The 22,289-nt window shown below is 44.1% G+C and overlaps 1 protein-coding gene across 1 annotated transcript in view; it reads left to right on the top strand.

Annotated features, from left to right (window-relative positions):
• The first annotated feature begins 2,158 nt into the window (after positions 1-2,158).
• TGFA (transforming growth factor alpha) overlaps positions 2,159-22,289 on the top strand; it is a 98,898-nt gene continuing 78,767 nt past the window's right edge. The window contains exon 1 of the mRNA XM_073622004.1: positions 2,159-2,648. Coding sequence (XP_073478105.1) covers positions 2,606-2,648 — 43 coding nt within the window. The 5' untranslated portion in view covers positions 2,159-2,605. The remainder of the gene's footprint in view (positions 2,649-22,289) is intronic.

The following is a 22,289-nucleotide window of genomic DNA, read 5'->3' as shown; positions in this document are numbered from 1 at the left end:
CTGTGCTTGAATGACTGCATTGGAGGGCAGGGTCTAATAAATCCCCAATGTCTTCATAAAAAGTACCTGTCACCTATCCATGATATCACATTTGGGGTTTGTCAGCCCCCTTTGTAATAGCAATAAAGTCAAATTAAAAAAAAAATTAAAAAATTACATAAAATGAATAACGTTTTTTTTTTTAAAGCACTCCTGTAATCCCCGCACATACCCCATATAAAAAGTGTAGTATAGGGCGGGCATGTGTATGTAAACATCATCAGTGCAACACATTTGAGGTATTGTTGCTAATGTTGGAGTGAGAGCAATAATTCTAGTGCCATAGTTCATGGTTAAATTGACATTAAATGTTCATTTTTTAAATTAAAGTAAAATACATGTTATATTTACCTGACCTATGTAATGGTTTTGTACAGAGCAGCCCCAATCCTCCTCTTCTGGGTTCCCTCCTCTTTGGTGAGTGCCCCCATGGAAAGGCGTTTTCCACGAGGGCACCCTGCGGGCGCACGCCCTAGCCGCCCTGTCTGCATCTGTTGACCACTGTAAAGCCCTGTACACATGAGCCAAATGTCGGGTGACATCGTCCGACTATTGTCCCCTGTTTACTGCAGCCGGTCCAACAGCCGACTTCTATTATAGGGGCGTGACCAAAAAAGGTCTGCTGACCAGCTCTTGGCGCCCGGTCAGTGCTCTTAGCCAATGGCTGAAAGCGCTGACTGGAGTGTTCTGGAGGGGGGAGGGGGGCCGTCACCCTATCAGAACACAATAGAACAGCAGGGGAGATCACTGTACTAACATCAGATAGTTAGTACAACGTCTTTGAAGAGAAACAAGCAGTGTGTACCAGGCTTAACGCTAAACTGTGAGCTGTAAGGCTTTTAAAGGGTGGCCTATGGACAATTTTGGGTACCGTAGTTTTTTTTATTGCAATTGTACGGGTATGCCAAGTTTAAGACTTGACATGTTTGGTATTTATATATGCGACACAACCCCATCTTTTATATTTTACCAAAACTTTGGATATAATATAGTGTTTATTTGCACTAAAATGTCCCCCTCCCCTCCCACCGGTGTTTCTCAGGCTTGCAATTTCCGCTTGCCTGAGAAACGATCCGATGGTGCCGTCAGCTGACCTTACAGGCGATAAAACAGTACATCCGGTTTGATTGCCTCTATGGCCTTTGAGGATCGGCGCGGCATCATGGCGTCACTTCCGGTCCAGGGTAAAGGTAAACAATTTTTTTTTTTTTTTAAAGCAAAAGTTTAAAATATATATATATATCCTTTGCTATGAAAGGTAAAGAAGAGATCTGAGGTCTTTTTGAGCCCAGATCTCTTCATAAAGAGGATCTGTCATCCTTATTTCTATTACAAGGGATGTTTACATTCCTTTTAATAGGAATAAAAGTGATCAAAAATTTTTTTAAAAAAATAAAGGGACAGTGTATACAAAAAAAAAAGAAAACATTTTTTTTAAAGCGCCCCATCCCTCCATGCTTCTGTGCAGACGCAAACTTATACGTAAGTCACACCCTCATATGTAAGCGGTGTTCGCACCACACATGTGAGCTATGGCCACAAATGTTGGAGCGGGAGCAATAATTCTAGCGCTAGACCAACTCTGTAACTATAAACAGGTAACCTGTAAAGGTGTTTAAAGCGTCGCCTATGGAGACTTTTAAGTATCGTAGTTTGACGCCATTCCACAAGCGTGCACAATTTTAAAGCGTGACATGTTAGGTATCTATTTACTCGGTGTAACATCATCCTTCACAATTTCCAAAAAAAATTCAGGAGTATATATATATATTTTTTTTTTTTAGATCATGAAAGTGTATTAAAAAAAAAAATTGTGTTTGCAAAGTACTGTGTGACATAAATAATTGCAATGTTTGCCATTTTATTCCCTAGGGTCTTTGCTAAAACATAAAAAATGTATAATGTTTGGGGGTTACAAGTAATTTTCTAGCAAAATTATACCGATTTAAACTTGTAAACAAAAAGTGTCAGTAAAAGCAAGTGATCGGATGTGTCCCGGGTCGGTGTGTCTAGTGATGGTGTCCATTGATCAGAATGGGACAGTTGGGTGACAATAGCGCCTCCATGGCGGAGCGCAGTGTGACAGCTTGGAGAGGGGCGGGGCCCCCGGACAGCTCAGCTCTGGGGCCAATCTCTCTCATTGCTCACCTGCAGCGCTCAGCACTCAGTTCTCTGCCGGGACAGGCAGACCAGGAGAAGAGAGGAGCTCCAGAGGGGCGATGAGATCTACTGACACCCCGATCTGTACACACACCTGACACCATGACAGTCACCTCCACAACAAGGTGTCACTGAGGTCCCAGGATGGTGGCCGGAGCCTGCGCTGGGATCGGCCAGTGATCGGAGGGAATCAGTCGGAGATCCCGTGCAGTGATCGGAAGGGATCCTGTGCTGGGATCGGCCAGTGATCGGAAGGGATCCTGTGCTGGGATCGCTCGGTGATCGGCTTGTTTTGGACTGTCCCATGGATGTGTGTTCCCTATAATTGGAAGGAGGTGAGTCGGCCGGCTGCAGAAGAGTGACAGGTCGGTGAGAGTCGGAGGGCGGACTCGGGATCGGCTGGAGTATGGTGCTGTCATCTGCCGGGGAAGTCATGCTGCTGCTCCTAGGTAGGTCCCTCGGTCACCTCTGATCGCACAGGATCGGGAGGAGGGTGTTCATTCTTTGATCATCGCAGGTCTGTGATGGAGATCTCAACTGGAGTGTAATGGGGGCCATACACCTATTGAGAAATCCCCCCCTGATCCATCTTCTCCCCATAGGAATAATTAATCAATAACCTAATCGATGTGCCACACCCAGAGAGTGGAATCCGATCAATAATTGGACAATACAATCACTGGACGACCTCCCAATCCGATTTCATTCACGACCAAATCTGCTAAGGTGCGACGGGATCAATACATTTCCACCCCGACCGATCGTCTCTCTATGATCAAATCTGATGTAAATCGGTCTGGGGGGAAGTTCTGGGTATTGATCAGAATCACTTTAATCAAATCGATCTGATACACAATCTATATATGTGTGTGTGTGTGTGTATATATAATTTTTTTTTTCACACATATATAGCCTAGAGTGGCCATACACACTTTACTTTTTCTTTTTTTTTTAATCAGACCAATAATTATTATTATTATTTTTATATATATATATATAAAAATTTATTGTTATTATTAAAAATATTAATAAATATATATATATTATTCATTTATTAATAATAATAATAATAATAATAATAAAAATACATATATATATATATCTATCTGCAGAGAGAGACATATAATTGGACAGTCTCCTCCCTATATGATTGGATACGCATTGATTGGATGGTTTAGGTGTGTCCTCACTCACCATAGGGCTGCCCTCACACCCGAGCGATCGCGTTTTGCGTTGCACGTTTTATCGCAATGACCCATTTTATGAATGGTCTGCAGGTCACAGTACAGACCCATCAAAGAAGCTGAAGTACCATTGTTTGGCAGCTGCTGCCCACGTTTGGGGTGATATGTAACAGAACCACAGACAGAACACGTTTTTTGTGTGTTTTTCATGCATTTCCAGAAATGCAGGCAGAAACGTTATTTAGTCAGATTGTATAGTGTATAGCCAGTGCTCTTCTAGATCTAATAAAACCTAAGCAAACATCGATGTTTCGCTGTGTTTGGTGATAAAATAAGACGTTTGTACACCCAATGATTTGTGTGTCTGCCAGGGCCGGGACAAGGGGTGGGTAAGAGGGATGGCTGCCCTGGGCACAATGGTTTATTGCAGGGATGTGGGCGCTCTTACCCTAAGGGATGGTGGTGGGGGGCACGGTTTGGAATCTTTGTCCTGGGCACTGGATAGATTTGTCCTGGGCACTGGATAGCCTTGTCCTGGGCACTGGATAGTCTTGTCCTGGGCACTGGATAGATTTGTCCTGGGCACTGGATAGATTTGTCCTGGGCACTGGATAGCCTTGTCCTGGCACTGGATAGATTTGTCCTGGGCACTGGATAGATTTGTCCTGGGCACTGGATAGATTTGTCCTGGGCACTGGATAGATTTGTCCTGGGCACTGGATAGCCTTGTCCTGGGCACTGGATAGTCTTGTCCTGGGCACTGGATAGATTTGTCCTGGGCACTGGATAGATTTGTCCTGGGCACTGGATAGATTTGTCCTGGGCACTGGATAGCCTTGTCCTGGGCACTGGATAGTCTTGTCCTGGGCACTGGATAGATTTGTCCTGGGCACTGGATAGTCTTGTCCTGGGCACTGGATAGATTTGTCCTGGGCACTGGATAGTCTTGTCCTGGGCACTGGATAGATTTGTCCTGGGCACTGGATAGATTTGTCCTGGGCACTGGATAGATTTGTCCTGGGCACTGGATAGATTTGTCCTGGGCACTGGATAGATTTGTCCTGGGCACTGGATAGATTTGTCCTGGGCACTGGATAGATTTGTCCTGGGCACTGGATAGATTTGTCCTGGGCACTGGATAGGCTTGTCCTGGCACTGGTGTCTGCTTACAACACGGGGACAATGACATTGTTTTGGAGATGTGTGACCACATCAAAGCTCTGTAATCAGTGTCAGTAATGTGCGGTGTAGACTGCCTGTAGTGAACATGTCTGCCGCAGTGCCATCGATTGTATAACGATTGAGGTTTGGTGATGTGTTGTGATGCTTTGATAATCTGATCATACTACCAATAACTATGTAATGTAAGGGCCTGTGTGATTGGTTAGAAATGGATTGGCTTGTATAGGTTTGTTCTTGGTAAATTTGAATGAGATTGTACAATCTCTGCGATCTCTACAATCATTGTAGTGTGTATGGCCACTTTAAGCTGGATGCACAATATACAATTTCCTTCAGATCTTTTTTCCCTTTTAGATTTACCAAAACCATATAATATGAGGTCAAACCTAAACACTTTTAATTTGTATACAATTAGGCGGGCCCTTGTACTACATAGTTGAAGGAAATCGACCAACCAAAGTTGTATAGTGTGTATCCAGCTTTTGATAGGGAAGGGTTGATCTGAGAGCCCCATTGAGAATTGCCATCCATGAGTAAGGTTTATAGTATGCTAATCCTCTGGGAAATGTTCTCATCACTGGGACTAATAATAAGTGCTGACATCACGGCTCATTAGACGAGGATGACAGAGAATAACACCCCCCACACACACCGAGATCACAGGAGACGTGGAAGATCTTCAGGCATCTCTGCTACTCTGACCTCAATGTCTATTACTAGCCCCAGCCTGACAGGTCCTAATGTGTCTCCTACTCAGGAAGATCGACATTGTCAGACATGCTGGGAGTGTTAGTCCCTCATCTGCCCAGACACAGATCTCTCAGTGTATGGTGTATAGAGGAGATTGTACAGATCTCTCAGTGTATGGTGTATAGAGGAGATCGTTGTCAGATCCCTCAGTGTATGATGTATAGAGGAGATTGTACAGATCTCTCAGTGTATGATGTATAGAGGAGATTGTACAGATCTCTCAGTGTATGGTGTATAGAGGAGATTGTACAGATCTCTCAGTGTATGGTGTATAGAGGAGATTGTACAGATCTCTCAGTGTATGGTGTATAGAGGAGATTGTACAGATCTCTCAGTGTATGGTGTATAGAGGAGATTGTACAGATCTCTCAGTGTATGGTGTATAGAGGAGATTGTACAGATCTCTCAGTGTATGGTGTATAGAGGAGATTGTACAGATCTCTCAGTGTATGGTGTATAGAGGAGATTGTACAGATCTCTCAGTGTATGGTGTATAGAGGAGATCGTTGTCAGATCCCTCAGTGTATGATGTATAGAGGAGATTGTACAGATCTCTCAGTGTATGGTGTATAGAGGAGATTGTACAGATCTCTCAGTGTATGGTGTATAGAGGAGATTGTACAGATCCCTCAGTGTATGGTGTATAGAGGAGATTGTACAGATCCCTCAGTGTATGGTGTATAGAGGAGATTGTACAGATCTCTCAGTGTATGGTGTATAGAGGAGATTGTACAGATCTCTCAGTGTATGGTGTATAGATGAGATTGTACAGATCTCTCAGTGTATGGTGTATAGAGGAGATTGTAGGAGTCGGATGTGCAGATCTGGAGAGCGTCCAATTCCTGTTTCCTGGTGACATTAGATTGTCATGTGGTGACTTCTGGTTGTGGTGGGGGGTTGGGTGGCGGGCCGTGTGTAGCCCAGTAATGACAGATTTCTGAATGGCTGGGATGTTTTGGAGGAGTTGGGAGACCTTAGAATAGACTTCTGTGTATATTGGAGGATTTCTATGTCTTCTGTATACCAGCCGTGTCTATCGGGGTTCCTGGAGCCGTGGTTGTCTCCTATTCAATGACACCGGCATAGTTTTGGGGACAAAGCCGGCAGCATGACACCAATGACCCTTTTAGCTGTCTGTCAGGCTGCGCTCACTCCTGTGCGTTTAGAAAACAGAAAGTGTGCATTTGGCGCACATTTCAGAAACGCTCAGCAATTGCGGGTCACATTTGCGGTGCAATCAGTTGATAATGGATCCCCAAGTATGGATATCAGACACGTGTTTTGCTACAGAACAAAATGCACTTCAAACATGCACAGACGCTGTGCGTCCGAGAAGGTTCTGGAGCTACTTTGGAGCATTAGTCGCACACAGGGCGCCCTCCCAGGTGCGATGCGCATTACGTTTGAAGAACACAAAAAAAACACAAAGTTCAGGTGTGAATGGGGTCTAAGGGCCCTTTCACACTGCTTCATTGAAAAACGCATACGCATTTTTGGTGCGTTTTGTGGTTGCCTGACTCCAATCATGCACCTGTGAGACATAGACATGTTACTCAAAGGCTGTATCATCACCTAGGCGTTTTGAATCACAGGCAGAATCGCAGAATTTTAAAACGCTCTGGTAAAATGTCAAATTGCACAAAGCGAATTTCAGATGCCATTCATATTAATGGTACCTAAAAACACGGTGCGCATTGTGTGAAGCTTGTCGTCCAAAAGTAGCTCCTGAATTTTTTTTTGGATGACAAGCTTCTCAAGATGTGGTTTGCCACGATTGCAGCACAATTTACCGTGTGACAATCGCGGCAGGACCGCACCACGTTTTTAGGTGCCATTAATATGAATGGCACCTGAGACTTCGCATTGTGCGATTTGTCATCTTACCAGAGCGTTTTGAAATAGCAGACAGAATCGTTGCGATTCTTCCTGTGATTCCAAACGCCCGGGTGTGAATGCAGCCAAAAAGTGCGCCAAAAACACAAGCGTGGTGCAATTTGTTTGTGTTTTCCATTCATTTCAATAGGGAGGTGCGTTTTTAGTGCACTCGTTAAACATACACGGAAAATGCAGGACTTTTATAAACGCACTGCACCCGCAGCACACTGGTATAAAGATTTCCATAGGTTTTAAAGTGATGCATTTTTCTTGCGTTTTTGTTCTGCTTTTTTTAAGCCCTAAAATGCGCATCAAAAACTGATCAGTGTGAAGAATCCTCGGGGTGATATTCTGACCACCATTGTCGGGGTGGGGGGGGGCATTCCTTCCACTGACTACCAATATAAGGGATATTTTTCCTATTGACCCCGGATGTGTTGGTTTTAGGTCTGGTTAACACGCGTGTGACTTCTGATGCGACTTGAGTCTCACAAAATCTCATAATAAGGGAAATCACATTGTTTTCAATGGTGTTCATTCTTATCAATGCAACTCAGCACAGTGCGGTTTTAGAAAAGGTTCCTGTGCTACTTTGCTGCAATTTACAGTCTCCATAGAATATGCAAAGTCGCACCGTATGATCGCAGTAGTGTGAAGTTTGCCTTAGTAAGGGTTCCTCGAGACCTGAAATTTTATTTTACAGGCTCCTCTGGGGTAAGAAGGTTGAAAAAGGCTGATCTGTACATTTCTAGGGTGTGATCATCCTATAGTGACAGCTGTCTGTAGATATGTATAGTCATCATAATCTTAGGGTCACCATACATGATATGATTTAGGTTGGCCGTACACTTGTACAATCTCCTTTTAGGTTATACTTTCTCTTGGTAGTCCCCCCTTTTTTTTTTTTTTTTTTCAGCCAGGGGATTCAGCAAGAATTAGTAGATTCCTGCCAGGGGCTGTAAACACTGCTTGCTCTTACGGTGTGTGACCGACAGCAGCTGTCAGATTCATACTCTGTACAAATCAATGGCAGGGGCTGCTGCTTTTCATATGTGACCGATCATTTGAGCGATTTTACATGCGAATACCGACCCTGGACACAGACGGTTTATGTCCAGATCGGCATTTCTCCTGAGTTGTGGCCACACAGTAACTGGCCGCATCTAATCAGCTAGTTTTGTATGTGGTCATAGCACAGAATGTGGCTGCATCCAATGATAGTGTTTAGCAGCCTCTGAATGCAGGATTTATATCCACTTCTGTACAACCAGCCTGCCTACACATGGATCGAAAATTCTGGGGGTCCCGGCTGAACCAGCTGAATCCTAATCCTAGTATGGCCGTCCTAATTGTGAGCACAGGGATTTTATTTTATTTCTTATAGATAGTTGCCAGGTAAAATGTAACAAATGACAAATGAAGCCGAGACTCAGCCTGCTGCTACTTTTATATATTGTACAATCCGACCTCCCGACCTCCACCTATCCCCAACTCTCATAAATCTCTTGATCCCTCGAGATTCTAGCACAGGGATATGCAATTAGCGGACCTCCAGCTGTTGCAAAACTACAAGTCCCATCATGCCTCTGCCTCTGGGTGTCATGCTTGTGGCTGTCAGAGTCTTGCTATGCCTCATGGGATTTGTAGTTCTGCAATCTAGCATATCTGGCCTCATGTGGATTGAATTTTGGCTGATTCCTGCTGAATCGGCTGACATTTGTTTGGTGGCTGGTCCTGTCTGCACCATCCGGCTTTTCCAGATGTGGCTGGGCAGAAGATTTGTACTGGGAGGGGGGATTTGGTGTGTGTGGGAGGATGTGTACTCGGAGGGGAGATCTGAGGGGTAGAGGATTTGTTCTAGGATTAGTGATTTTTTTTTGGGGGGGGGTTGTGCAGGGGTGATTTGCGTAGAGAGAAGATTTTAGCTGGGAGGGGGGCAAAGATTTGTGCTGGGGGGGGGTGGATTTTTCCTGGGAGGAGGGGGAATTTATGCTTATTGGGTAAGCATGAAGATTAGTGCTCACATTTTTTATTCTTTTTCTGTATGGGGGAGGATTTTTGCTGACATATACTGCCCATACATCTTGGGGGGGGGGCAGTTTGGCATGTCAAATAGAGCCCAGGGGCAAACATGCCAGACTATGCCCCCCCAGGATTTATGAGCATTATGTGTCCGCAAAATTCTCCCCACAAAAACGCTGAGCACTAATCAGCATGCTTCGCCCCTAAACATAAATTCCCCCTCCTCCCAGTACAAACCTGCCCCCTTGGCTGAAAGCCCCCCTCTCAGCAAAAATCCCCCCCCCTCCCCAAAGACTAATTCACCCCTCCTAGCGCAAATTCTCTTCCCCTAAAATTCCCCCTCCTAGTACACATCTTGTCTCCCCACCACATGACGTCACTCCTGTACAGCTCTGCAGAAGACGGCGAGCTGCCAGATAGGGGCATTATATTGCAGAAGAGACAATGCATGTTTCTTGGAATAAAAAATCTGTCTGATCGCTGTTTGTTACAGTGGAACTTGAGTGTTGCTTTAAGTTCTCTTTATAACTTCCTAGGACATTTTACATCCTATCTTTTTACTACGCCCCCCCCCCCCCCATTTATATTTCTGCGTTTTCTACTACGTTTGCTGTCGTGCTGCGCTGCTTCTTTTGGTGCAGTGCATATTTTGCTCCATAGATTTCAATAGGAACACCCCAGAAGCGTGTGCATGGACTTTTAGTGCATTTGGGGCAGATTGTTGTGTATAAAATGTAGTCTCCTTCTACAAAATGATGCATGAAGCGTGGAAAATGTGCCGAGAAACGAACTGCAAAAATCACTGAAAAATGCATCATCGTGCAGCGGCACCAGTGTGAACGTCGGCTAAGAGTGACCCTTCTTCCAGAAACGCTCCCGTGTATCTCTCCATCCCTCCACCTCCAGATCTCTCCCAGGAGAGGCTTCCTTCTGACAGCGCAGTCTGTGTTCTCCAACTCATATCCTTCGCCTCTGGACTCAATTTCTGCAAGAAAACAGGAAGTTCCAGGTAGACTTCGAGCTCCCGGGTCGTGCAGAAAGAGACCGATCTGGAATTCTTCACATTGACATCATTTTTCTGCAGTTTGTATTCGTTTTGTTTCTACATGCTAAAAAACGTATGGAGAATGATCAGGGCCGTCTAAAGGAAAGCAAACAATGGTTACAACCATGGCTAAAGGTTGGCATGGCTAAAGGTTGGCATGGCTAAAGGTTGGCATGGTTAACTGTTGGCATGGCTAAACGTTGGCATGGCGTCATGTGGATTCTCCGTTCTGGCATTGGTAGAAGGTCCTCCCAAGACGTGACATTCATCTGTTTAGAGAGGACTGAAAATAACCAGTACACAGAACATAGTATAATAATAATAATAATAATATAGATTAATAATGATAAAAATAATATGGAAAATAGTGATTGTTATGGCAACTCATGCATCCATTATGCGCTGATCAGCCATAACATTATGACCGGTAATGTGAACAATGGCTCCTGAAAGTGGGTGGGATATATTAGGCAGCAAGTGAACATCTTGTCCCCTGAAGTTTTGAAAACAGAAAAATGGACAAGCGTAAGCGACTTTAATAAGGGCCAAATTGTAATGACTGAAAGACTGGGTCAGAGTAACTCCAGAACTGCAGCTCCTGTGGGATGTTCCCGGTCTGCAGTGGTCAGGACCGACCAAAAGTGGTCCAAGGAAGGAGAAGCGATGAGCCAGTGACATGGTCCTTGATGGCTGAGGCTCAATGAGGCACGTGGGGAGCCAAGGCTGTCCTGAATAGTCTGGTCCAATAGAAGAGCTACTGTAGCTTGAACTGCTAAAAAAAAAAAAAGTTAATGTTGGCTCTGATAGAAAGATATCAGAACACACAGAGCATCACAGATCGTTATGGATAGGACTGAGTAGTCGCAGAGCGGTCAGGGTGCCCATGCTGAGCCCGGTCCATAGCCAACAGCACCCACAAATGGGCATGTGAGCTTTAGAACTGAACCACAGAACAATGGAAGAAGGTGGCCTGGTCTCATGAATTCAAGGATGGGTTGAGCAACACAAGTTTGAAGTGTTGACTTGGCCTCCAAATTCTCCAGATCTCAATTCAATAGATCATTTGTGGGATGTTTAAGAACAGCAAGTCCGATCCATGGAGGGCCCCACCTCACAACTTACAGGACTAAGCCCCCCGTTCACATTGGAGCAATGTCATTTGACTGGTCAAATTGCATGATAAGTCGCATCCAATTGCCAACAGTCGCACTGTTCAAAACTGTGTGACGCTGACTTTGCGGGGGGGCAGCATCGATTTGAAAAAGTAGTACATGCACTACTTTTGGCGGTTTCGGATGTGACTTGAATAAACATGTTTGCATTAGGCTGCACAGATGTCTTCAAAGTTGCACCCGACATGCGGCTTTGAAATCGTGCAATTTCAGATAAAGGTGCGCGATTTTATAAGCCGCAGTCAATGTGAAGGATCTGCTACTGACTTCAGATACTGCAGCATACCTTCAGAGGTCTAGTCCATGCCTTGATGGGATATGGTGGGTGGTCATCATGTTATGGCTGATCAGTGTAGTTTAGTGAATGGAGACTATAGAGTCTGAGAAGTCTCCGGTCTTTGTCCAGGACCACTGAGGGGAGGTATGGATTTTTCACAATACCGCTCCTAGGTCACACATACCAAATCCACAAGAAGCAGTGGAGTATATATAGAGGTGAAGGTCCGGGCAGGCAGGAAAGGATCAGAGCAGGTGACATTTGTACAGGAGCAAAGCAGAGATATGAGTGAAATCACTTGCTTACGTAATGAAATTCTTTAGACTATGATCACACTAGCTCACACAGGAAAACAGTATTTTACTTTTTTTTTTTTTTTTTTTTTTTTGCTATAGAACAAAAGGCAAAACCTTTTTCCAATATAAGAAAAAAAAGAGTAATCTTTTTTGCCATCGGTGTTCCATTGGGGGAAATCTTCCTTCACTTCCTGTCCCATAGCCAAATCAGGAAGTGAGCGGAAGTCCCCCTAAAGTATGAGAATCCCTGGTTGTCACCTGAACTAGTTGGAAGAATTCCCCTCTATTCCCGTGAAACTGGCATGTACATTTGTTCTGCGTGAAAAGGGCAAAATCAAAGGTTCTCAGGCATATTCCTCTACAGGTCAAATGTTCTTCATTCATGTATTGTAATAGAATCGTCTGGGCAAATTCTATATCGATTGGGCTGATGATCACAGGAAATTTAAAAAAAAACAAAAAAAACTTTTTTTATGATCTTCAGCTCCATCTAGTGGCCATAATGCAGTATTTTCCCAACCACTCTATTATACATGATTCACAAACATTCGACGCGTAGAGGAAGTAACCTGAGAACATTCGATTTACTCCATTTTGCACAGAACGAATGTACATTCCAGCTTCGCTCAATGAATAGTTATGCAATTCAAATTAGAGGCTTGTGTGTTTTCTGTTATATAGCTGTGTTCTATAGGTGGGCCTCCACTAACACGTATTACAGCCTCCAATCTTTACTGCTTCTACAGCTGAACGTGTCTTGGAGGCACATAGGTAACCTAGGTAAGGATATTATTATTATTATTATTATTATTATTATTATTATTATTATCATCATCCTAAGGCTCGGTTCACACTGGGGCGACTTGTCAGGCGACCTAGTCGCCTGACAAGTCGCCTCCCGTTCTGTGCTATGGAACCGTTCTAATTGGAGCGACGCAAGTCGCTCCGACTTAGAAAAAGGTTCCTGTATTACTTTGGGGGCGACTTGGGGCGACTTGCATAGACTTCTATGCAGAAGTCGTCTCGCAAGTCGCCCCGCAGTCGTTTGCAGGTCGCCTCGCTGAGGCGACCTGCAAGTCGTGCCGCCCATGTGTGAACCGAGCCTAACCCTCATCAGTTAGTGGGCAGGAGAATACAAAAATCTGGGTTGGAAAGGATGAGACGCTGATTTATAGCTTGCCGATAATAGCCAGTGTAATCGTTCCTAATAACTGCTTGTCCATTGCTTGTTTTGTTAACTGACTAATAAAATACCTAAAAAATAAAGTAATATTTTTTTTAAATGATTATAAATGCAGCAAATTTTTGTACTTCCCAGATGAGTAAAGATAAACATATTCAAGGTGTGATGTCATCGCTCATTCTATTGCCTCAGCCTTCTAACCTTGTCTGTCACTCCAAAGTCTTTACACTGTTTATTAAAGCCCAACTCCGGGGTGAAAAACCCTTTGTAGAGGGGCCCCTCCGCACCGCAAGGGTTAAATGTGTGTCGGGTCCAGAGAGATGGAGAGGCTGTACTACTTCCCTTTCCTCTTCTCTCCTCCGCTGTGGATGAGCCCCCAGCGTCATCGTGTACAATGCAGGGCTAGTAACCCTATGTTGTATGTGGAGGAGCTGACAACGCCGTAGGCCTGGTTCACATTCGTGTGAAGAGTTTAGAATGCGATATGAGGTGCGACTGTGCATTGCAGGTGCTGTGCAATTTTTGTGTGAGTGTTTTGCGATTGCCATGCCATTTTAGTGCGGTGCGTTTTGGACACAATTTTATGGATTGAGACTACTACTACTACTACTACAACTGTTTGTGGAAAAAACGCAATAAAATCACATCAAAAATGCATGAACATGAAAGTCTACGGACCACAAAATCGCACTGCATCGCAGCAAAGTAGAACAAGACCCTTCCACAAAGTTGCATTGGAGCTGCACCATGCGATTCTGTGTGACTCAAGTGGCATCAGAAATCACACTAATGTGAACCAGGCCTTAGTGAGGAGGCTTCTTGGGACCAAAGGTACGGATGGAGGGAGTCTATAGGAGCAAGGAGTATGGTATAAGGCCGGGTTCACACTGGTGTGCTGCAGTTTGGCTGCAGCATGGGTGTTTCCATGCGTTTTTGCTGCGTTTTAATCCTTGGTCCCATTAACTTCTATTAGGTTGCGTGTTTTTACATAGTTGATAAGGCTGAAAAAAAGACAATAATCCATCCAGTCCAACCTGTGTAGGTGCATACGTATCAGTGTAGGGCTGAAACAACTAATCGATTAATCGACAACTAATCGATTATGAAATTCATCGATTACTATTTTCATAATCGATTAATCGGCCAGTAACATAATGGGGTTAAAAAAAGAACTAAAATGAGCTCTTTATAGTACAAATAGAGCAAATAATCTCTACTGTAAATAAATTAATAAATAAATACATTTAGTTGGTCTACCTGAACGTGGTTTGGTTTCAACAGAACCCCTCATTTTCCACTTCTTGATTAGAGTTTGAACACTGCTGATTGGCATTCTCAATTCCTTGGATATCTTTTTATATCCCTTTCCTGTTTTTTTTTTACAGTTCAACTACCTTTTCCCGCAGATCCTTTTGACAATTCGATTTTGACCCCACTAACAATTAGAAAATCGAACGAACGTTCTTAAAATGACATTTTTTGTCATTTGTCGGGGAAGACATTGTTTGTTTTTTTAAATAAAAAATAGATCTCTGAGTCTGATATTTACCAGATTCACCCTTTAATAGTATATACAGTATATCTCCTCTAATAGTATATACAGTATATCTCTCCTCTAATAGTATATACAGTATATCTCTCCTAATAGTATATACAGTATATCTCTCCTAATAGTATGTACAGAATATCTCTTCTGTCTGTTATTCTCAGAGTGGATTAGATATTTTGCTCCCTAACCATATAGTTGGTTACTTATATTCACCACTGCATAGAGATATTTAAGAATAAATTGCCTTTTTTTAAAACTTTACATATTAACTAAATTATGCACCACACTTTTTTTTAAGGTTATTAACCGATTAATCGATTAATCGAAACAATAATCGGCCAACTAATCGATTATGACAATAATCGTTAGTTGCAGCCCTATATCAGTGTCTATAATCATTTCCTATATCCCTGTATGTTGTGTCCTTTAAGATATATAACAAAGAGTTTTTTAAATATATCCATACTCCCTGCATCCACCACCAATTGTGGGAGAGAGTTCCACATCCTTATTGCCCTGACAGTGAAGAACCCCCTACACGTTTAAGGTTAAACCGCTTCTCCTCCAATCTCATTGTGTGGTCCCCTGTCCTTTTACACACCCTAGGACTATATAATTGATTTCCTATGCTGGGATCCCCATTGAGGTATTTGTAAATCGCTATCATGTCCCCTCTCAAGCGTCTTTTCTCCAGAGAGAATACATTTAGTGTTTGCAGCCGGTTCTCATAATTAAGGTCCTCCAGTTCCCTTATGAAGGTCTTCAGTTCCCTTATGAAGGTCCTCCAGTCCCCTTATGAAGGTCCTCCAGTCCCCTTATGAAGGTCCTCCAGTCCCCTTATGAAGGTCTTCAGTTCCCTTATGAAGGTCCTCCAGTCCCCTTATGAAGGTCCTCCAGTCCCCTTATGAAGGTCCTCCAGTCCCCTTATTAAGGTCCTTCAGTCCCCCCCCCCCCTTTTTTTTTTTTTGCTATGTTTTCTGAAAATGCACCAAAAGTCCTGCATGCTGCCTCATTGATACACTCCTAGCACACAACCTGACAGAAATCTGGCGACTAAAAATGTGGCAAAAATGCACAGAAACCACACATACATCTGCGCTGTGCGGTGCACCAGTGTGAACCCAGCCTTCGGGCTCCTTCTAGAGGGCTCAGCATTAGGACTTGTTCTTTTTAGGGGGGCAGCCCTTGCTTGCCCTTCTAAAAAGTGGTCTGCAATGGATTGCTCTTCAGAGGGCTTTTAGCAGGCAGTGAGAAGGCAACATTGCGCCTCCTCACCGCCTGTTTTACCCAAATGCCGTGTACACATGGGCGGACTTTTCGACCGGACTGGTCCGAAGGACCGAGTCCAGCAGACAATTCGACCGTGTGTGGGCTTCATCGGACCTGCAGCAGACGTTTCCAGTCGAAAATCTACGGACTTTAGATTTGGAACATGCTTCAGATCTTTCCGACGCACTCGAGTCCGGTCGAAAAATCTGCTCGTCTGTATGGCAGTCCGACGGACAAAAAAAACGACGCTAGGACAGCTATTGGCTACTGACTATGAACTTCCTTATTTTAGTCCGGTCGTACGTCATCACGTACGAATCCGTCAGACTTTGGTGTGATCGTGTGTAGGCAAGTCCGGTCGTTAGAAAGTCCGTCGAAAGTCTGTTGTAACTCTGTCAAAAGTCAGTCGGAAAGACCATCAGACCTTTGTTGTCGAAAAGTCCGACCGTGTGTACTCGGCATAAAAAGGCTGAACCACCACGTCACAACTGCTTGCTTTGTATGCAGTTGCAGGGCAGTTGTGGCATGGCCCCATATACTTAAAAGAGTCGCATTCAGCGGTGGTTGTGCCTGCCAACTGTGACATGCAGTTTAATTTTTGCTGTGTGCATGACCTTCTTTGTTTGGACGGTCAGGGACAGTAAAACACCGGCTCAACTACCTGTTTTTACTGCCCCCTGTCTGCATGTGTGATTGAGCCCTTACTCCTTTTCCCTGTACCCCTAAACCTAGCAATTAACCCTCTCAGGCAGGGGAGGGCAACTGCAAGGCTCTTTTTTTTTTCCTTGTGCTCGGAGTTGGGCTTTAGGCATCTTCCACTGTGATCAAGTGTGGAGGATTCTTAAAGCTGGCCATAGATGATATCATTTTCTTTTTAACCCGTGGTTGCAGGAAAGAATGCAGTGTTGATGGAGGAATCCCTCCCCTGGAGCACCTGGGGGGGGTTGCGGCGACCGTCCCTGCCAGGAGAACACTAAGATTATTTTTAGCGGCTGTCAATAATCGCATCCTAAAAAACCGGCATGCTGGTTGTACCCAAGTTGATCGATGGATCAACTTGGGTAATCAGCCTGCCCATACTTGGTTCGAGTCATGTCCGGTCCCTGCTGAGCTGGCAGAGATTTATGGCCGGCTATGGCCAGCTTATGACTGTACTCCTTGTATTCATTGATACAAGGCATTCTGTGAATAGAGGCAGTGCAGAGCGAGTGACCCCCTGTGGTCATTGTACAGAGGGGAAGCGCAGGACCCAGAAGATCCAGCTTCCCCAGGGGACCACCAGGTATGGGATATGTATACTTGCATTGATCCAAATGTAAGTAAACAATAAAGATCATATCTGGAGTTCAGCTTTAGGCACCATGCGGAGAAGTACAGACAAGCCTCCTAAGCCACTTGTAAGGCAGACGAGGGAGGGCTAAGGATACCATTGTGCTTTGCCCAGTTACAAAGTGCCCAAGACACTGTGTAAGAGGCTTGAAGTGTGTGTATATGTATATATATTTATGAAACAGCTGTTATAGACTACATAGGATGAGGTTTCCTTTCCTGTACCCGGCGTGGTCAGCCCAGTTTTCTCGTCTGGCAAATAAAGCGTGCATATTTCTTGGTCCCATATCCCTGTGACTCAGAGAAAGGATGACACCAGAGGTGTGGCTCTTGTTTGTTTTTTAATTTGGAGATATTAAAACCGACACAACCACGGAGGAGAATGTTAACCCTTGGCTCTCCAGCTGTCATGGACATCAGCTCCCTCACTTTGTTTGCATAACATAATGCCAAGAGCTATGTAAGGGAAACTAGATTGCCCAATCAGTTGTCGGCATACAGAAGTGGAATGTAATCTGGTCAATAAAAGTTTACTTCACATTGGCTGCTTTGCTAATTGCACATCGTATAGGTCATGGGTGCTCCACCTGCGGCCCTCCGGCTGTTGCGAAACTACAAGTCCCATGAGGGATTGCAAGGCTGACCGTTACAAGCATGACTCGTAAAGACAGAGGTATGATGGGACTTATAGTTCCGCAACAGCTGGAGGGCCACAGGTTGAGCTTCCATGGTATAGGTAAATCTGTCCATAGATGGGTTCGAAATGAATCCGGTTCAGCAGGGATGGCCCGAATTTCGAACTATCTATTGCCAATCCTATTCAAGAGGAGTGAATCTAGTGATCATCTCCTCCTGAACAGGACTGCTCATATATTTTCACTCGATCAGTGTTTGCAGCCAATAGGCTACAGTGCTGATCAGTGTATTCTGGCAGCGGAGGAGTCCCGCAGATAGAATACAATAGCTCAGCTGGGAGGATTCCCCCATTCAACTCAAATGTGTGGATGGGGGGGTCCATTAGTTTATTTTTTTGATCAGCCTGCTTGCTGATCAGAAGAAAAAATGATCCACCTATGGCCAGCTTTAGAGTTACATACATCGTGAATCCCTATAATCGAAGGACAAGTTTGGAAATTTTCTGCCGAATGAATGATAAATTGAAAGGTTAATGTGTTTCCCGTCCGAACTCTTTGTACTAAGTATATGTAAAAAACAAAAAACAAAAAATGGATTCATTTATGTTCACTGAACGATTTCGTTTGCTCTCTCGGCCGAATGTTCATTTTTCAAAAATGGGTTTGGCCGATTTTTCGTATAGCGTATGGCCAGCATTAGTCTCTGTTTGATCTTCAACTGCCATGATGCTGCACATGTGATCAGGTATGACACCAGCTATTGGATGGTCTAATGCCGCGTACACACGGTCGGACTTTTCAGCTACAAAAGTTCGACAGCCCGTCCGACAGACTTTCGGTGGACTTTCAACAGACTTTCTAACGACCGGACTTGCCTACACACGATCACACCAAAGTCCGACGGATTCGTACGTGATGACGTACACCGGACTAAAATAAGGAAGTTGATAGCCAGTAGCCAATAGCTGCCCTAGAGTGGGTTTTTGTCCGTCAGACTAGCATACAGACGAGCGGATTTCTGGGTCCGGCGGAGTTACGACGTAAAGATTTGAAGCAAGTTCCAAATCTAAAGTCCATCAGATTTGCGACTGGAAAAGTCTGCTGAAGGTCCGGTGAAGCCCACACACGATCGGATTGTCCGGCAGATTTGGTCCGTCGGCGTCCGTCAGACAAGTCCGGTCGAAAGGTCCGACCATGTGTACGCGGCATAACAGTTTGGTAGAGAGCACAACCAATGTGAAAGTTACATTCCCAGCACGTGTCAAGAATCTGTTTTTTGAAACTGTTAAATGGGTTTAGTTCTGCTTTAATGGTGGTCAGAGGCCCTCTGAGATGGAAATCATATTGGGACCATAGGCAGACCCTTTACCAATGATAAACAAAACCAATAATAAATAAGAAAGGACACTTTTATTTCAAAATGGATTGAAATGACTGCAGCCCTTTATTATTGCTATTTAATTTAACCAAACCATTCAAATACATAACCAGTTCATCATATAAGATAACACATTTCAATTCATAAATGTAATTAATACAATATAACTTTAACCCAGCCATGACAGCTCAAGTTAATACAACACATACTTTATATATAAAGAACTTTCCCCTTTCAGAAGAAAGGGACAAAACCACCTAAAAAAGGACCACCATGGTGGGCAGGAGGGTGGGATGCTTGTTCTTCCTTCCTTACTGATCCACCGCCAGCTGTGGCTACTAAACACTTTAAATTCTTTATATAGGTGCCTGCACGTGCCAACCATTGAAAAATTTGAGATATGACAACAACCTAGGATAATTACATTTAAATATGCATATAACTGTCACCCGCTTTAACCTCCATAAATTTCTATGGTCTGCCACAGTCCCCAGGTGGGTGGTGCAATTTTTTTTTTGCCTCTCCCTTCATTTGAATCCTTAAAGTAGAATTCCGGGTATGGCAAATTTTGCATAGTTATGTACAGTCAATGCACCATATCTGTGGGATACCTGTGGAAGCTGGTACCACTGCTGGTACCACTGCTTCTACAGCGATTGCCTCTAGTTTCCAGGTCCTGCACCGTGAAGCTGCCCTGCTGCTTACTGAACAGAGGAGGTCACTCGTTCTGTGTGGAGCACCATTCAGTGAACATTTTCTTTTTTCTCAATGAATGCAAAGTGTTCTTTGATGGGGACGAGGTGGAGATTGTGATCCTACTGTGCCCGTCTTTCCACCTTGTCCAGTCAAAGAGCACTTTTGGGGTTGATTTGCTAAAACTGGAGAATGCTTCTAACTTCACCTTGTTCAATTAAGCTTTGACAAAACCTGGAAGCTGATTGGTTTCTATGCAGAGCTGCACCAATTTTGAACTCTCCAGTTTTAGTAAATCAACCCCTTTGCATTCATTGAGAAAGTGCAGAGCATTCTTTGAGTGGCACCTATGTTGAACAGCCAACCTCCACGCTATTACCTTCCAAGATATCGCTTCACATATAGGGGCCTTAATATGAACTATGGAGCGGAACCCCTCACATTGCTTCCCAGGTATAAAGAACACAGCTATGCAGATAACCAGTAAATATGGGAGATGTTTTCTCAGAAAATGATTCATAGAAGAACTATGCGGGGAAACGTAGGGCCACTGCAGAGACGCCCCATGTGTCCTCATCCGTCCTCTGCGTTGGTCCTGTACTGTGTTATTCTGCAGTAAATCCTCTTCATGTTTACCGTGTACACTGATAAGCAGTAATGTGGAGGCAGAAACCAGCCCAGACCCGGGCCCCCTCTAAAACAGAGGCCTAGTTGAGGTTCAACCACTATGACCCCTGTTTGCAGTCTGTAGTGGCACTTTGCCCCTCATTAGTGCCCTATGCATTGCTCGTGCCATTGTGTACATGAAACCTTAGCAGGTTGTTATCCCGCGCTTAGGGGGTTAAAAGCTGGATGACTTATAGTTTACTAGAGAATCTTAATTTTTAAGAGTGTGTATAAAATGAGTGACGTACGCTGGCTGAAGGCCTGGTTTTATGAGACAGACGCAGTAAAGACTGGAAGGGGTGTCAGGTAATGTACAGCTAAAGGACAGCCCCTCCCCGGCTTTAAAGAACTAATCACCTTGGCATTTTTATTAAGCTCAGGTGACTGAAAACTGTAAAATAAATGTATGTTATTACATAACTATAATTCTTTCAGGACTACACCGTTACGTTAGACTGTTGGTGATACTGCAGCCTGGAGGTGTGTCTGGCGCCTGTTACACCTGTGAAACAATGTACTTCAAAAGATACTTCACCCCCAAGATGGCTTTATTTTTTATATACTCCTCTTACACTTTTTGCTGGCTCATCCACTATAAACATACTCGCATGACCCACAAATCTAGCCTTGATCTGTTGTGATCCACTACTCCGGCACCGCCACTTGGCCTCTGATGACACACCGCTAGGTTCTGCCTTATCCAGCCAGTGACTGTGAAAGTCGATGCCCCCTGGGATATGTGACATGTATATCCCAGGAGGCACCAGAAGCAGGGTTCATAGCATTCTTGCCTAGGCGAAAATAAAGGCAGTGGCTGAAGCATGAAAAAAAAAAACCTTTTCAGTTGTGTGTGTGTGTGTGTGTTGGGGAGGAAGGGTGGCAAGAGGTGTTACAATGGTGCAAATCATTTTTTTTTAAGTGAAGATCTACTTTAAGTGGAGCTTGTTGCCTTTATTGAAATGGTTGGTTTGTATTTGTTCAATGTGAGAAGACCAAGTAACAAAGAGCCAACAGATGTTTTTGTGTTTTAGTAATCAAAACATTAAGTGTACCTCTGGAGTTCCCCCCAGATTGCAGTTCATAGGACTGAAATGAGAATCAAAGTTTTTGGGGTGTTGGAATAACTCAAGTTGGGAGTTGAGGATTCCAGAAAAATTGTTAAAGACCAAACCCTCCAAGTTCCTCTATTCCCGTTTTCATAAATTACCCCAGACTTTAAATGTAGGTACCAATGGCAGTCTTTTCTGCCCTTTAAGGCACCAGTTTCTTGAGTTCTTCTTATGCCGTGTACACACGAGCGAACTTTTCGGCAACAAAGGTCCGACAGTCTATTCCGACGGACTTTCGACAGACTTTTGACGGACTTCTGACGAACTTTCGAACGAACGGACTTGCCTACACACGATCACACCAAAGTCCGACGGATTTGTACGTGATGACGTACGACCGGACTAAAATAAGGAAGTTCATAGCCAGTAGCCAGTAGTTGCCCTAGCGTCGGTTTTTGTCTGTCGGACTAGCATACAGACGAGCGGATTTCTCGATAGGAACGGGGTCCGGCGGAGTTCCGACATAGAGATTTGAA

Source organism: Aquarana catesbeiana, linkage group LG03 (assembly GCF_042186555.1).
Source record: "Aquarana catesbeiana isolate 2022-GZ linkage group LG03, ASM4218655v1, whole genome shotgun sequence".
In the NCBI taxonomy this organism is placed as follows: Eukaryota; Metazoa; Chordata; class Amphibia; order Anura; family Ranidae; genus Aquarana; species Aquarana catesbeiana.
Note: the sequence above shows the minus strand (reverse complement) of the source record. Positions and strands in the feature narration are given on the sequence as shown.